This window comes from Eretmochelys imbricata, chromosome 13 (genome assembly GCF_965152235.1).
Source record: "Eretmochelys imbricata isolate rEreImb1 chromosome 13, rEreImb1.hap1, whole genome shotgun sequence".
Lineage (NCBI taxonomy): Eukaryota > Metazoa > Chordata > Testudines > Cheloniidae > Eretmochelys > Eretmochelys imbricata.
In genome coordinates this window covers 182,956-197,778 of record NC_135584.1, presented here as the reverse complement: position 1 = coordinate 197,778, position 14,823 = coordinate 182,956, and the positions used below count along the sequence as shown (strand labels likewise).

General features: G+C 49.3%; 1 protein-coding gene across 8 annotated transcripts in view; it reads left to right on the top strand.

Moving 5' to 3' along the window:
- Positions 1-155: 155 nt before the first annotated feature.
- The window catches only part of CCNDBP1 (cyclin D1 binding protein 1), a 51,807-nt gene continuing 37,139 nt past the window's right edge, over positions 156-14,823 (top strand). For 3 of the 8 annotated variants that reach the window (XR_013347802.1, XR_013347800.1, XR_013347799.1), the window contains exons 1-12: positions 156-443; positions 613-672; positions 1,242-1,321; positions 1,996-2,077; positions 2,255-2,351; positions 2,728-2,801; positions 3,125-3,201; positions 4,516-4,769; positions 5,166-5,226; positions 7,855-7,901; positions 9,246-9,392; positions 10,119-10,296. Coding sequence is in view for 4 of the 8 variants with exons in the window: in XM_077832489.1 (XP_077688615.1) it covers positions 302-443; positions 613-672; positions 1,242-1,321; positions 1,996-2,077; positions 2,255-2,351; positions 2,728-2,801; positions 3,125-3,201; positions 4,516-4,769; positions 5,166-5,226; positions 7,855-7,901; positions 9,246-9,354 (1,083 nt within the window). In the remaining 4 variants the exon portion in view is untranslated. Of the gene's footprint in view, positions 444-612; positions 673-1,241; positions 1,322-1,995; positions 2,078-2,254; positions 2,352-2,727; positions 2,802-3,124; positions 3,202-4,515; positions 4,770-5,165; positions 5,227-7,854; positions 7,902-9,245; positions 9,656-10,118; positions 11,487-14,823 lie in introns of those variants that run through there. The other 5 variants (XR_013347801.1, XM_077832489.1, XM_077832487.1 and 2 more) reach the window with 5 other exon arrangements.

Below are 14,823 nucleotides of genomic sequence, written 5' to 3'. Positions count from 1 at the left end.
GAGCAACAAGCAAGTCCAAGAAATCACAGGCCGAAGCGGCTTGCTTAGAGCGGCTTGGCAGGCGCGGAAACGGGCGCAGCATCTCTCCAATTGGTTCCGGGTGAGAGCGGAAGTCGTTGCGGTGCCACACTGATCGGGGTCCGTGTGAGGCCGGAACTGAATGGGGTGCGGGCTCGAGCGCCTTTAACCGCCGCCCGCTTCCGTTCTCGGTCTATTTTTGCCAACTTTTGCGCCCTCGGGTTCCGTCCCCGTGCGGCCCTTTTAACCCTGCGCCGCGCGCCCCTGGGAGCGGCCGGCGAGCATGCGCAGATCGCTCGAGCGAGCGCCGCGGGGAGTGTGTGCGAGGGAGCGGATGGAGCGCGAGCCTGGGGCTGCGGGGCCCGCGCCGGCGCCGCTGCGGCACCTCCGCGAAGCGCTGCGGACGGCGCTGGCCCGGATCCGAGGTGCGGTCCGCGCTCAGGGGCGGCGGGAGGGGAGCCTCTGGGCCGGGCCGGGCCGGGCCTGGCGGCGCCGGGGGACCCGCGGCCGGGCCGGGGCGGGGCGCCGTGGTCCGGGAGGCCGGCGTGGGGGCGGCGCGGCCCCTTCTGAGCTGCTGCGCTGGTGTCTTTGCAGACGGGGAGTCGCGGGAGAGCAGCGAGACCTTCGAGCAGCAGCGCTTCTGGGACACGCTAGGTAGGGGCCCGCCTGGGCCTGGGCGGCTGGCGCCGAGGGGAGGGCTCTGGAGCGGGGGCAGATGCCAGGGGCTGGGCTCGAACCTGGGAGCTCTGGAGCCAAATGCAGGAGCGTCGAGTTCTGCGCTGTATCCGTTGCTTGCTGAACGATATTTTCCCCCTTCTACAGTCTGGTCTCATAACTCACTATTTTCACAGTCTTCATTCGTCTGCCGGGTAGGTCATTTTCTTCCTTACTAGCAAATATATTATTTTCTTAACTAACGTTAAACTAACTTCAATTCTTCAATTTCAAAGTATCCTTACAAACATTTTAGAGTTTCTTCTTCCTGTCAAGCAGCTGGTCCCACTGGAGACATGACGTTGGGCTAGATGGACCTTCGTCTGATCAGTTCAACAGTTTGTGTTCCTCTGAATTGCTGCCATCTCTTTCCTTAAGCTGAGTTTCCTAACTGGGAACTGATGTCGGCTTTATCTAACAGATGGGGCAGATGGAGGAAAAGGGGCTGGTATTGCCTCCTTTGACTGAGACAGTGCCTAATGTCCTGACTCCATTGAATTGATCCTTAGGTCAGACGTTCAAAGCAACATCCCAAGAAGCTACGAAGTTGAGTCTGGCATTCTCGAGGCCTCCGCTGCCTTCTGCAGAGGTGAGTGCATGCCCCATGTCAAGGAAAATCTCAAGGTTTCTGCCACATTGCAATCCCTTTCTGCGTCTTGCTCTCTTGAACTAGGACAAAGTTAGTTTGGGTTAAAAAATAAAACAAATGGTTCTTCTCATTGACGTTTGTGGGATGTAATTGCACCCTTTCGCTCTTCTTTAGAATGGCACATGGCTTCCCAGTCTTGTTGCATAGAGAATTGTCAGAGCTGAGGGAACAGCTCATTGGCTGTGGAAGGTTTCAACCCAAGTGTTTATGGAAAAAGAGCCACATAGTTCAAGATAATAGTACGAGCTCTTCTTCTCCCCCCCACCCCCCCAACTTGACAGTACCAGTTTACCAATACGCGAATGCCTTGGGGTGGGGAGACTGCTGTCTGATGCCTAGAGTATGGTGTGGCATTAGACAGCTGAGCACCAGACTCAGCCTTACAATTATTTTGAAACGTAACAACAGAGTAAGTGTGTTGGTCTGTGGTCCTTCACCTTCTTCCCATATTACCCCCAGCTGGCTTTTTGCCACTCCTCTCCACTTGACAGAGTCCCTAGCTGAGAACAACAGTGTGTAAGAAAGTGATCTGCCTTCAGATGGAGCTGGTGCATTTTAATGGGATTGCAGTGTCACCCCTTTCGTTCGTGATTCTTTTTGTCCACTGTTCTCAGGACTGTCAGAAACTGAGTGAAGGCGTCCAGAATGCTGTCCTAGCAGCTGCCACAGTGTATTACTGGCTTCCCAAGGGCCAAGGTGAGGCAGCGAGAGCAGGTTTGTGCCAGTTCTCCTTCCCCTGAGAAGGGGGGTGGGTGTGTGTGAGTGAGAGAGAGTAGGAGCGCCTACCTGTTTGACCTTGTCTGTGTTTGGAGAGGGGCTGGCTTTCACTGTGATAGTGTCAGGCTGCATCATTCCTTGCTCAATCTCGTCTAGGTACCACTCTGCGGAAGATGGTGCGAGATGCCACTGCTGAGGTAGTGGAAGGAATGATCCAGCTCACAGACGTGATTCTCAGTACTCCACTGCAGAGGTAATACTGATCGAGCAGTGCCCCCATTACATGCTGCTAGGTTAAGTAGATGGGGAAAGAAAATGAAAGCCCTGTGCACACCTTCTCATCCCAAAACAGTAACCAACTGTGAATATGACCCCCTGCACAGAGGGTTGAATGTAGCTCTGCATGTGGCAGAGAGGGGAGGCCTGGGAGAGGTAAGACTTTTGTGAAGGAGGTGGGGGGAATATTTGTGTTGCTGGGTAACTTGTGCAATTTGGAGTAGGTTGTTCTTAGCACAGATTCTTGGCCTGATTCTTGGAGCTCCATATTTCCTGCCTCTTGACAAGGGGATACCCTGCACTTAGCAATGTTTATAGGTCCCAGCACCCTGAGGGATTCTCTTCTTTTTCAGTTTGTCTCAGGAGCAGCTTATATCAACTGGTAGCATATGGGAGGCATGTGAGCAGATTTCCCATCTGCCACAAGGTGAGCGACATGGATGCAAGGAGTGCAAAGCTCTGCACTCCCAACCGGAGTGGGGGATATGGGCTTCAGAAATCGACAGTCCCTGAATCTACTAAAGGGGGACACTGCAGCTGGTATCTTGGAGCCTAGCTCCTACAGCAGAAATGATGCCATTCCTAGAGCCATTACATGCTCAGGAGCCAGGTGGGGTCACCTGCATGGTGACCCTGGAGTTCTGTGGCGGTGACTGATCCAGTGACCTAGAGGAGTATGGTGGATGCTGGGTAGCTGGTAACATCTGTACAGTCCCCTTTCATCATTCTCTCTTTGACTTCTGTGTGCAGATAACCATGCAGCAGTCCTGTCAGCCATGGCTGCCTATCTGGGTGTGGTCAGGGATGCGGTGGAGGAGATGGAGCAGGTGAGGAAGTCCCTTTATTTTTGCTGGGGACAGAGCCAACTGTTGGGAGGAGGGGGTTTCCTGCAGTGATGCTGTAATGAAACAGAGCTGTGGTTTTCTACTGTGATGAAATGGGAATTCTCTGAAATATTTTTATGACTGATATGCATGGCAATGACTTACTTGGTTATTGATTGTTACCCAGTGTGACAAAGGGTTAAACTGCTCCTGAAGCAAAGCAGATGTGTGTATCACCTAACGGTCTGGCGTGGTATGACTAGGTTTTAAAGACTGGCTGTAACAGACCCATATCAATGGAGGGTCTGGAAGGATAATGGGAACCCCAAGGGCTGAACAATTGACACCTATCCATGGGAAACCCCACCAGCGGTAATATGTAAACTCACCATGGTTTGCAGGAGGAAGACTGAAGTGACAGGAGACTAGGATAAGAACTTGCTTGTGAGGGGTATAAGATCTCTCACCTGGGACTCGCACAAAGAGAGAGAGAAAAAGGAAACCAAGATGGTTCCTATAGGGAGCTTTGTCCAGTGTTGACTGTGTGTTCACTTTTGCTGCTTTATGTAATCTAAGGACTTCCTGATGCTGTGTTTCAATTGACTAAAAGCCCTACTCGTTTTGAGAAGGTTGCCTGGTGTCACTGCAAATACTTGCATAGTGCATGGATCTTTGAAGGGGGTAAAAAGTCTTTGGACAGGAGTCTGTTGCAGTGGAACTTGCTGGGCAGAGCTCACGTTGTGAAACTGGAATGTTGGAGCCCAGAGGCTCAGTCTCAGGAGTGTTGAGGCTGTGTGGCCTACCCCTGTGGACAGGAAGGACCCACCTGAGGGTCTGGCATTCTGAAGAAATACCTACAAGGGACTGTTTAAAAGCTGGGGCGTAGCACAGATCCTGTAAATCTGTGACATTTATCCAGGTTGTCATAGCTCCTATATCTTGATTCTGACCCAAAACAGTGTCATGCAATGCGTGGATCTTGTTGAATGTCCAAACCTCAGCCTAGTTCCACTACTTAATATGTGGCTTCTGTGAAGCCAGTTCGTTATTTTGTCTTTTGCATGGCTTAGTTTGCTGGTGTAGGGTTAGAGCGGGGACTGCCTGCTAGGCTGTTGCTGATCAGTGGCCTGGTGTGCCTGAGGGGTTGATTTTTAAGCTAATTCCCAAAGGAGAAAAGGTCTCAGGTGTCCGACTCCAATCCTGAAGACATTGCCCTGCAAACTACTTAAGCAGGCTCTAGCTAGTACTCACCCCTTTCCTCAGGGGCACTATGGGGACAAGTGGTGGGCTCTTGCTTTCCAGTATATGTGTTCTCAGGCTCAGAGGGAAGATCAGGACCCCTACAGTGACATCATGGAGGATGAGGAGCTGGGCTCTCGGGGCAATAGGGACACGTACTGGTCTGAGGCTGACCGGAAGCTACTTAGTCCCTGCATGGGGCTGATGAAGGCCTCCAAAGCCTGCCTGAAGAAGCTCTTGGGTGCAGTGAAGGTTCACGGCAAAGCAGACACCCCAGAACAAGTGGCTCAGCTAGATGATCTTGCAGACATCACCAATGAGATCAGCCCGAGGTGAGTCAGTCTCTTTCCCCTCTCAATGTTCCCTGTGCTAGGGCAGTCCTTGTAGGCCGGCTAGGTCAGGGAACTGCATTATGCAAGGGTTTTCCTCTGCACTCATGATGGGAGTGGGGCCTTTGTGAGAGTGGGGCCCTGGAATAGTCTGTAAGAGAGTTGCTGTGACTAGGCCAGGGATAGTTGTGATGGGGGATGGGTGGTCACGAGGATTGGGACAGAAAAGAGACGTATTTGTCAGATACAGCTGATGTTGGTTTTCTGCTGAGCTGTCCAGAGCCTGACTCGCTCTCACAGTTAACATGTTTGGTGGGAGTCATAGCCTTTGCTCATCCATTGGTTGGGCTGACTGCTCCGCTCCCTCTCTCATACTGAAACCTCTGTCTTTTGCCCTAGTGTTGATGAGCTGGCACTAAGCATGTATCCGCCCATGAACCAGCTGTCTGTACGACTCAATGTAAGTACCTACCACTCCCCAGCTCATGAGCAAAGGGCATCAGCTTGGCTCCTGCAGGGAACAGAGAAAATAAAAGTGGGAGCTAGTGTTTCTAAGGGCAGTTGGTAATCGGCCCCAGCCCAGTGGCAAGTTGTTGAGTTTGAAGACTGCCTGTCTGTTTTTGTTGGGTCACACCCACTTGGCTTCCAGAGTAAGCTTCTCCGTGCGGTTCTCTTCCTTCTCTCGCAGGGTCTTGAGCCCACCAGGAAGGAGAGAGTACATGGAGAGGGTACATGGTCTGTGCTGATACAGTACAGACCTGTTTACGCACAAATCTGCTTAACGCACGGTAGCACTATGCTTCCCAGTGCTACCTATTTAACATGTGAGACTCGTTAACACGCAGAACTTGCTATGTAGCACTACAGATTTGCTCACTAACTCACTGACATAGAAATCGACAGGAAGTGCGGAGTGGAAACATACTGTACGTCTTTACCGATATTGGTAAAGATGTATCACGCACGCTTAGTCATTGTCACGCTAGAGAGATATATAATATATAGTAGTTATACACACTACATTAGAAAATTTTAACCATAGGCCTAATATGATAGCAGAGAGCAAGCGTCTGCGTTCCTACACTGTAGAAGAAAAGCTAGCTGCAATAGATGGAGTAAATAGCGGAGAAACCCAGGCCAAGGTTTCAAAAGCTATTGGGATGGCCAAATCTACTCTGAGGATGGCTAAAAAACGAATCTAAACTGAACGGCTTTGTACAACATATCGATTCTGCCGCAGGGCTTAGGCGAATACGTGTGCGCTGTTCAGCAAAACCCAGTAGACACAGCCATGCGCACAGGGTTTGCTCAGGAAAGACTGAAAGGAACGCCACTCAGTGGGCCAAGTCTTCAAGCCCAAGCGAAAAAATTTGGAAATTTAACGGGGGATGAATCATTCCAAGCCAGCAAGCAGTTTATAAGTCGTTTTTAAAAAGCATCATGGCATAGCACAGGTATTGATTTCTGGAGAGAGCTGATCAGCCGATGAATCAGCTGCGAACACGTTTCCTACCAAGTTAAAATCTATTTTACAAAATGAAGACTACCACAACAAACAACTTTATAATTGTGATGAAACAGCTTTATTTGCAAAACTGCTACCAGATAAGACTTTAGCCTTTAATTACGAGACAGAAAACAGCTGGATTTAAAAAGAGAAGATCGTGTGACTTTTTTTTTTTGTAGTAATAAGACAGGCAGCCATAAGCTTGCCCCTGTTCTAGTTGGCTGCGTTCATAACTCTCGCTGCTTTAATCACCTCAATAGAGCCAAACTGCCAGTAATATACGCTAACAGCGAAAATGCTTGGATGATGAGACTCATTTTCGACGACCGGTTCCACAACAGCTTTGTTCCAGCTGTTCGTAAGCATTTGCGGTCGAAGAAACTCGAAGCCAAAGCACTTTTGCTACTTGACAGTTGTCTAGCCCATCCTCCGGCCAATTCACTGGTATCGAGTGATGGAAAAATTCGAGTGCTATACCTACCATTCAACACAACATCAAAAATTCAATCTTTAGACCAGGGCATTATTCAGTATTTTTGAAAACAATTATTGACGGGAGCTGATTTTGGCGATCGTGTCATGCGCGTCTTCAGGCATTTCTGAATTCCTGAAACAGTTAAACATGAAGGAAATTATTTAGTTAGTTAAAAAAGCTTGGCACGGAGTAAAACAAAAGTCCATTGAAAATTGCTGGATGAAGGCTCTCGGTGATGCCTTTTCTGTCAGACGGCTCAGACTTGGAAAACTCCAGCAGTGGCACTGATTCAGAGCCAGATTCTGAAGGATTTTTGGAAGACAATGTCCTACAAACACGCATGCAGACAAAAGAGGATAAAGGTAAACTTCTCTTTCAAATGACAAGATTTTAGTTTGGATACGTCGCTGGAAATCATTACCGAATGGCTGGAGATGGATGAAGATTGCCGGACTTCAGAATTTCTGTCTGAGGAAGAAATATTAACAGGCTGCGAGGCTATGTCGGACCGTGAAAGTGATGGTGAGGATGTCGTTGAAAAGGTCAGTTTCGCCCACAGAAGCCCTTAGTGCTGTTGTAAGATTTATGGAGGAGCAAAATGCGGAAAATATCAAAATCATTCATCTGTGGCGAAAGACAGACTTCATAAGAAGCGGAAAATAACGGCATTTTTTTCTAAGTGAATCATAGACACTTTTTTCAGCATGGCTCTCTTAACCCGCGGTCCGTTAACAAGCGGTCGTGACAGCTTGACTCCCGACATCCACGTGTAAACGGGTCTGTACTGTACTGCCATCTTGTCATAGCTGTGTGACCCCTAGAGGTGTCTGGGTGCCACTGCCCAAGGGAGCAGAGACCCAAAGCTGCCTCTGTGGTCGGGAATAGCTCCTCCTCCATGGCAGCACTAGGCTGGGGGTAGCTCCCCACAACAGCTTTAGGTGGTCACCTCGCTTGCTGGGTATAGAGTTGTCTCTTCCTCCCCCCCGGCTATGCTAGGATGCCTCCTATGATAGAAGATTCCTGCATGTGTCCTCGACTCCCCACAGCAGTGCTGGGATCATGCTTGCCACATTGGCTCAATCGTTTTCCCTTTTGCTTCCTTTTAGGCTGCCAAACTGGCCTCTGTATTAAAGAAAGTCCTAGAAATTACAAAGTGAGTATGGCCTGTGGGCCTTCCTGAGCTCAGAGTGTTTCTGGAGGGGAGGGGGCGAGAGGTTGCCCTCTTTCTGGATGTTGTTAGAGAAGCTGTGCCAGACGTGACCAGCCTGGGCTCCTCAGAAGGCTTGTGGAGAGCCAATGTGAACCTTTGGGAATTACCCTGATTGCCCCAAAGGGAGTGATGGCTGTAGGGAGGGAGGATATGGGGGTTTCATAGAGTCGAGGACCAGAAGGGGCCATTGTGATCATCTAGTTTGACGTCCTGTGTAACACTGGCCAGAGACCTGCCCCACAATAATTCCTTTTGAACTAGAGCATATCCTTAAAACAAAAATCAACTGGGATGGAGACTCCACCACAGCCCTGGATAAATTGTTCCAATGGTTAATTATCCCCACTGTTAAAAACTTACACCATATTTCCAGACTGAGTTTGTCTGGCTTCAACATCCAACCATTGGCTCATGTTATACCTTTACTAGACTGAAGAGCCCATTATTAAATATTTGCTGCCCATGTAGGTGCTTATAGACTAATCAAGTCACCCGTTTACCTTCTGTTCGGTAAGCTAAAAACGCTCAAGGAGCTCAGTCAGTATGAGGCACATTTTCTAATCCTTTAGTCATTCTTTTGGCTTTTCTCTGAACCTTGCCCAATTTATCAACATCCTTCTTGAATTGTGGATACAAAGTGTGGCAGAGACCCCTCCCTGTAGGGAGTGGGGATGCAGGGCACTGGATGGGCAGCGGGTACAGAAATTGCTGGGAATTAGTGAGGAGTGGACATTGTGAGGGTAGAGATGACAGATTTGTCTCCCTTACTTTCTCCTACCGCCACACACACACAGACCAGCATGCAGCAAAGAATCATAGAACTGGAAGGGACCTCGAGAGGTCATCTAGTCCAGTCCCTGCACTCATGGCAGGACTGAGTACTATCTAGACCATCCCTGGCAGGTGTTTGTCTAACCTGCTCTTAAAAATCTCCAATGATGGAGATTCCACAACCTCCCTAATCAATTTATTCTAGTGCTTAACCACCCTGATAGTTAGGAAGTTTTTCCTAATGTCCAACCTAAACCTGCCAGACTGGTGAGGCAAAGTGTGGTTGTGTATCTAGGGAGTTGTCCAGAGACCACTTCCTGCTGGGGGTAGGCAGGAGGTACAGATAACTCCCGCCCTGACAAGGGCACTCTGAGGCTGCAGAGACCTTTCCTTTATAACCCTGTAATAGTCTAGCTCTTTGTGACATGGTCCTGTGGTACTTGGCACTCTGCAGTTTGGAGGTGCCTAGATATACAGTACCTCAAAGTCATTCTAATGCCTCTCCCTTTCCTGCAGGGCAAGCCATGTGTGTCCCCCATCGGAGGAAGGCTGGGTTCAGTTTCTCACTGGTGCAGTAGATCACAACATGGACAAAATTAAGGACTTCACACAGAGTGAACTTTAATGCTTCTGCAGTTGGGGTCTCTAACAGCTGCCTTTCTGGTGCGTCTGGTCATTCCCTGAACACGGGGAGAACGATGGGGTTGACGTTTGAGGGAAGAGCTTTTCCAATCTGGAAGAACTTTGCAAGTGCAAAGTGTGACTTGGTGGTCTCCTCTGGCAACTGCCAACACTGCCACCCTTGATTTGTTTCCTGGGACAATGAGAAGCTGCATCTTGTTGTTGTGAATATGCCTTGTCCCCTTTGACTTGGCTCTAGGGCTGCCCTATAGGGCAGAAAGGGCAATAAAATGTCACTAGGTTCACATGGTGGCTTTGTTTTGTGGAGGGGGAAGGGTTTTGCTACCTTCATGAGGCTGGACTGGACCCATGAAGGGTACGTTTTCTCCTGGCAGCCTGAGAATGTATGGAATGATGCCCTCACTTCCCTCTGAATTATGGGAAAGGAATAAAGGAATTTGCTCCCTTCCAGTGAGGATGCATTGGAAACTGTTATCTGCTAGTTCAACAACTCTGTGGGCACCAGAGTGCAGTTCTAGGGAGATGCAGCATCTTCCCCTTAAAATGCCAGGCTGATACTCTTTTCTCCTTGATTCTCCTTGATAGCTGAGGCACCCTGATGCCACGGGGATGAGCATAGTATAGTGAGAAATCAGTGCCTAGTTGGGATGGTTTTGGCTGGATTCAGGGGATGTTGGGCTAGGTGGGCATTAGGCTGAGAATGTAATAAGACAACATTTAACATGGCTTAAATGTGACTTTAATTAGAGTGAATGTTGCTGACTCCTGTGCAGCTCCACCATCCAGCATAAACTCCCCTCCCTGGAGAGAACCCACCTTGGGACCAGGGCTCAGGATAGTAGCACCTGCTATACGCTGGGATCTAGCAGCCACAGTGTTGATGCTTCTGTAGCCCTTCAGATTCTGACTGCAGTCAAGATGCATGGTGAGTTGTCTGGGCCCTGTCTGGGTGGGGTGAAGGGATGGTAAGCGCAGCATGCTGCCAGGTTGTACAGAGCCCAATCTGCTACTCAAGAGAAGGCAATGCAATTATTTGCTTTGTTCATAGTTTTCAGGGGCTGGAGATGCATCTGACAGGCACCAAATATGGAGTCAGAAGAAAGGGTCAAAGTTCTGATACTGTAGCATTGGGGAAGTAATGGGGGAAGCTAAGGCAAAGGGAGTGAAAACTCTCAAAGGATGTACCTGTAACCTGTCCCCCACTCCTTGGGATCCCCCATTCATATTTGGGGATTATCTGCAAAGCCAGCAATAGATGTTTAGTAAAAACCTTCTGGAAAAAGAGCAAGAGAAGAATGACTGCACCTCATGCTCTAGGAGGGTCCTATGGTTTTCTGAACTGCCTGGGGCTGTGTGAAGACCTCTTACAAGAGCAAATCAGCCCAATAAAGACATGGACACTTATAAAGAACTCAGCCATGTTTTGCGTTCTTCCTCTGTATCCCTCTCCTTTGATTGAACTTGAGATGAAACTGGTTACAGGGGCCCCTGAAGAGCTGGAAAATCTGGCAGCTGGGCCAAGGGAACTGCCACCAGTAAAGCTAAGACCACTGTGTCTCGTACATGTGGGTATGTAGTTAAACTACACCCCAATGAGTGTAGCACTTCGTGAGACCACTTAATACCCAGCCATGTGGGGGAGAGAGCCTCTTGCACTCCAAGGGATGAGAGCTTTCTGCAAACGAAGGAAGTAGGCTAGTCTCTTACCCCAGCAGAGAAGCAGGGGGGATTTGCTATACTGCTGGGCATTGCTCTCTCGCACACGCACACACATGCCTCTGAGCGATGGCTTGAAATGTCCCTGTCAGCATTACTTACAAGCCTTGGCTGAACAAACAGTTAACTCAGTTGACCAAGCAGCTGGAACTTGCTCCCTGTTCCATGCTGAAAAACAGCTCCTTCCCGTTCCTCAGGGAGAACATGCACAGCTTAATGGAGTAAATATCTCCTCCATGTTTTGTTGATGTGTATCTGTTTCATCTCCATGCCCCCGGTGATGCTTTAGTGTTACCATTATGTGGTTCCTCTTCCACTGCTCTGTCAGCGGGCTGAGGCTTTTCCCAAATGCCATGTGTGGAGTTTGTCTTTCCGTATTAAACATTTGTTGCAATTTTTCTTCCTTGGTTTGTCTCTTTCCTGTGATATTAGTGGAATCCAAGGCATCAATTCTTAGTAAAAAAAACAGATGATGGACTTTCAGCTATAGTGGCTTCTGCCTGGTCTTCCCCACCCTGCTTTGCGAGTAATGCCAGCCTTGTAGCCTGTTCACCCTTGGGGGCTATAAAGAAATAATAAATGCAGCCTGTCTTCAGTGCAGTTGGCTCTAGCTCTGGGTCATGCCTATTGCAGAATAAGTTGCACGGCTCAGGGAGAGTCAGTTTGCCCTTAGCATACCTCCTGTCTCTATAAATGAGCCCTGTCTGTGACTGCCATCAAACACTCCACCAGGGGCTCAGCCTGGGGGCTAGGAGGCTGATCTGTGCTATGGTTGGCTGATAATGCACCGCACTCTGGGAGCGGTGAAGAGAAGTAAGTGTTCTGGAGGTAAGAAAGAATAAGTGAGAAGCTTCTAGGGGTTGAGGAGGTTAGAACAGGCTATCTGGGAGCCACTGGTGGTTGTCCATCTTCTAAGGTGAGCCTCTTGATCTCTCACTTCTGCCAATCTGCACCGCCTGCTTGTGAGCTCCTATTGTATCCCTTGTGCTCTAGACTGGAGTGCAGGGTTTATGATGTGCTTTAGGGATCTCTGAAGTCCTGTGCCGTTGATTCTAAGGCCAGAAAGAACCATTGTGGTTGTCCGGTCCAACAAGTGAGCTGGGACAGTTTGGGGGCGGCGGGGGAGGAGGGGCTGTACATGGCAATGCAGCCTAGCCTGCTATCTCCCAACCCACACCCAATGGTGTATTAGTTTAGTTCCACAGTGGAAAAGATCATCTCTGAGGCACTCAGCCCAACAAAACTTGTCCTGCTTGTGGCTATAGAGGTCACTGTGTTCTCACTGCTGCAGTAACAAAGTGACTGACCCCTCCTTTTACTTCAGTAGTGAGCTGGGCTTTGCAAATGCTGATCTCCTCCTGTCCAAAGTACGTACTGGGGGAGGCTTCGTCCTTCAGCATGCTGTCAGCCTCAGCAGATGACCTTCTCCCAGTGTCCTCTTGGACTGTGCATCAGGCACCCAGGCTGGAAACAAATGGTGATGAGTTCAGTCTAGTCTCAGCCTGGGTAATTCTGCTGGGATTGTAGTGCTCAAGACTACCCGTGCCCCATCTTTTTAATAGCTACATAGTCCCAGCTAGGCTTTGAATTTGCACCCCAGTAATAGGGATAGTGTCCCCATGTGGCCTCCACTAACAGTAAATCAAGTTGGCGACACTTGGTTATTCGGTCAACTCTTCACACATTTGGAAACTAAACATACTTCTCTCCAAGTGAAAAGTAGGGTCTGGAAGTGGTTTTCTGGAGCTGGAGTGTCTGTGCCTGTCGGGTCAGACTGCATTGTGGTTGCATGTGGTACAGACCTTACCTTGGTTATCTTTGAGAAAGAAATGAAGCTTCTCCTTCCAGAGCTGGGTAATGGCCATGCCTCTGTACTGCAGGGACAGGGACCTCAGCAGCAGATGCACAGCCTTCTTACCACCGGTCCTGTTAGACACTTCCACAGGCAGGTGGACATCCTATCCCAGCAGCAGGGAACTCTGACATTGGATGCAGGCAAAGAGCAGAGGAGCTGGTTCTTCAAGGGCAGGAGGAACAGTGCAAGGAGCAGTCTTGCTGGTGCTGGCAGTCCCAAGTTCTCTTATCTTTCTGAAGGCGCTCTCAAGCATCTCTTTCCTGAGAACCTGCTACACAAGATGAACACAGTCTCTTACTGTCCTCCTTTTCTCTTTAATAGCGTAATCAGGCAGATGGAGCAGGACCACAGTGGAATGATTCCAGCAGAGCTTGACTGTTGTCTCTCAGTTCTCTCATGTTATTAGAAAGCAGCCTTTGAAGGCACCAATTCAACAATCCTATGTGATGAAGTGGACAGGAAGGGGAGGAAAGATGTGAGGGCATCTCAGTTATAGTACCAGGATGCAGGTCTCTGAAGTGACTGGATATTGTAACTCTTTCAGTTGCTCCTATTAACAGAGCCTTCAAGGGCCTGTCTCACTGTGCCCTAGTCTATGTCTCAGAACTAAACTCTTATTGTGTCCACCAGGCACCTCTCTGTCACCCATGCTGGTCTCAGTTCACTTCCTCGTTCCATGCAGCAAAAGCGAGGAGTGGAGAGGACAGAAATAAAGCCCAGGGAAGAGAACAGAGATGGGGAGAGGAGCTAGAACATAGGGTGGGGGACACAAACCCCGAGCAGCCTGTACAGATCAGAGTCAGAGTGCGGGAGGGTGTGCGGGGAGGGTATCCTGGCTTTTGTTAGTAAATGGTCACCTTATTCCAACAGTATTCTACCCATGCCCTGCAAGCCTGGGATAAGGGAGAGCATCATCCCTGGGAGCCCATCCACATCTGGAGAGAAGGAGCATGCAGAGAGAGAATGAGTGAGAGGAGTGTGACTGGGAGGCAGAGACTTAGTGAGGAGGTAGGGAGAGTGCAGAGAGAGAGTATGTGAGCGTAGTTGATTTAATTTAGGGGGAAAGGGGAAGTGAACGGGGTGAGGAGGCTATTCTTGGAGGACCTGAGCTAAGTCCCCACAACTTGATTAATTACATCTCCACATTTTATTGGTGACCCCAGCATATTTAAAGGCTGGTGTGGGGGAAAGCAACAAGTGAGAATCAAGGGACTTTTGGTGCTGTGATGTTGCCATCAAATGATGGTTTAAGTTTTAATAATAAGACTCTGGCACTTTCCATCTGAGGACCCCACAAGTGCTTTACAGCTCTTAGCCAATTGTAGGACAATGGTGGTTGGGAAAGTCAGTGGCTGGTTCAACCTGACAAAACTTCTCCTGTAAGTTACTAGTGCCACAAAGAGTAAGTCAGTTCCTTTGGCAGGAAGTTGATCCTGGATCCAGAGCTGTTCAGTGTACCCCTTTCTGTCCTTGTACCTCCCGTTTGCTCCAGGTTCTCCATAATCACGGAGTCTGAATAAGAACAGACCCCAGCTTCAAGAGCACTCAAATGTTGCATCAAGATTTAGTTACCCACAGGGCCGTGCAGTGCCAGGCTTGCCGTGCCGTAGCTCCTACTGCCTAGCACCCTTAGCCAGAACTTGGAGGAAGCAGACTCCTCTGATAGGAGTCTATTTGTGTTATAACCAAGCTGGCAATGGAGACTGATAGGATTGCAGTATTTTGTTGTTAATTCAAAAGAATGGACTGTAGCAGCAGGTTCTGCTGTCCCAGCTCATCTGGCCTTAAACAGCCACTGCGGTACAGGGCCAGGCACCCACAGGAGCTTAGGAGCTGCTGCACCAATGTACTACCTAGCAGGAGCCTTGCATGGACATGGAC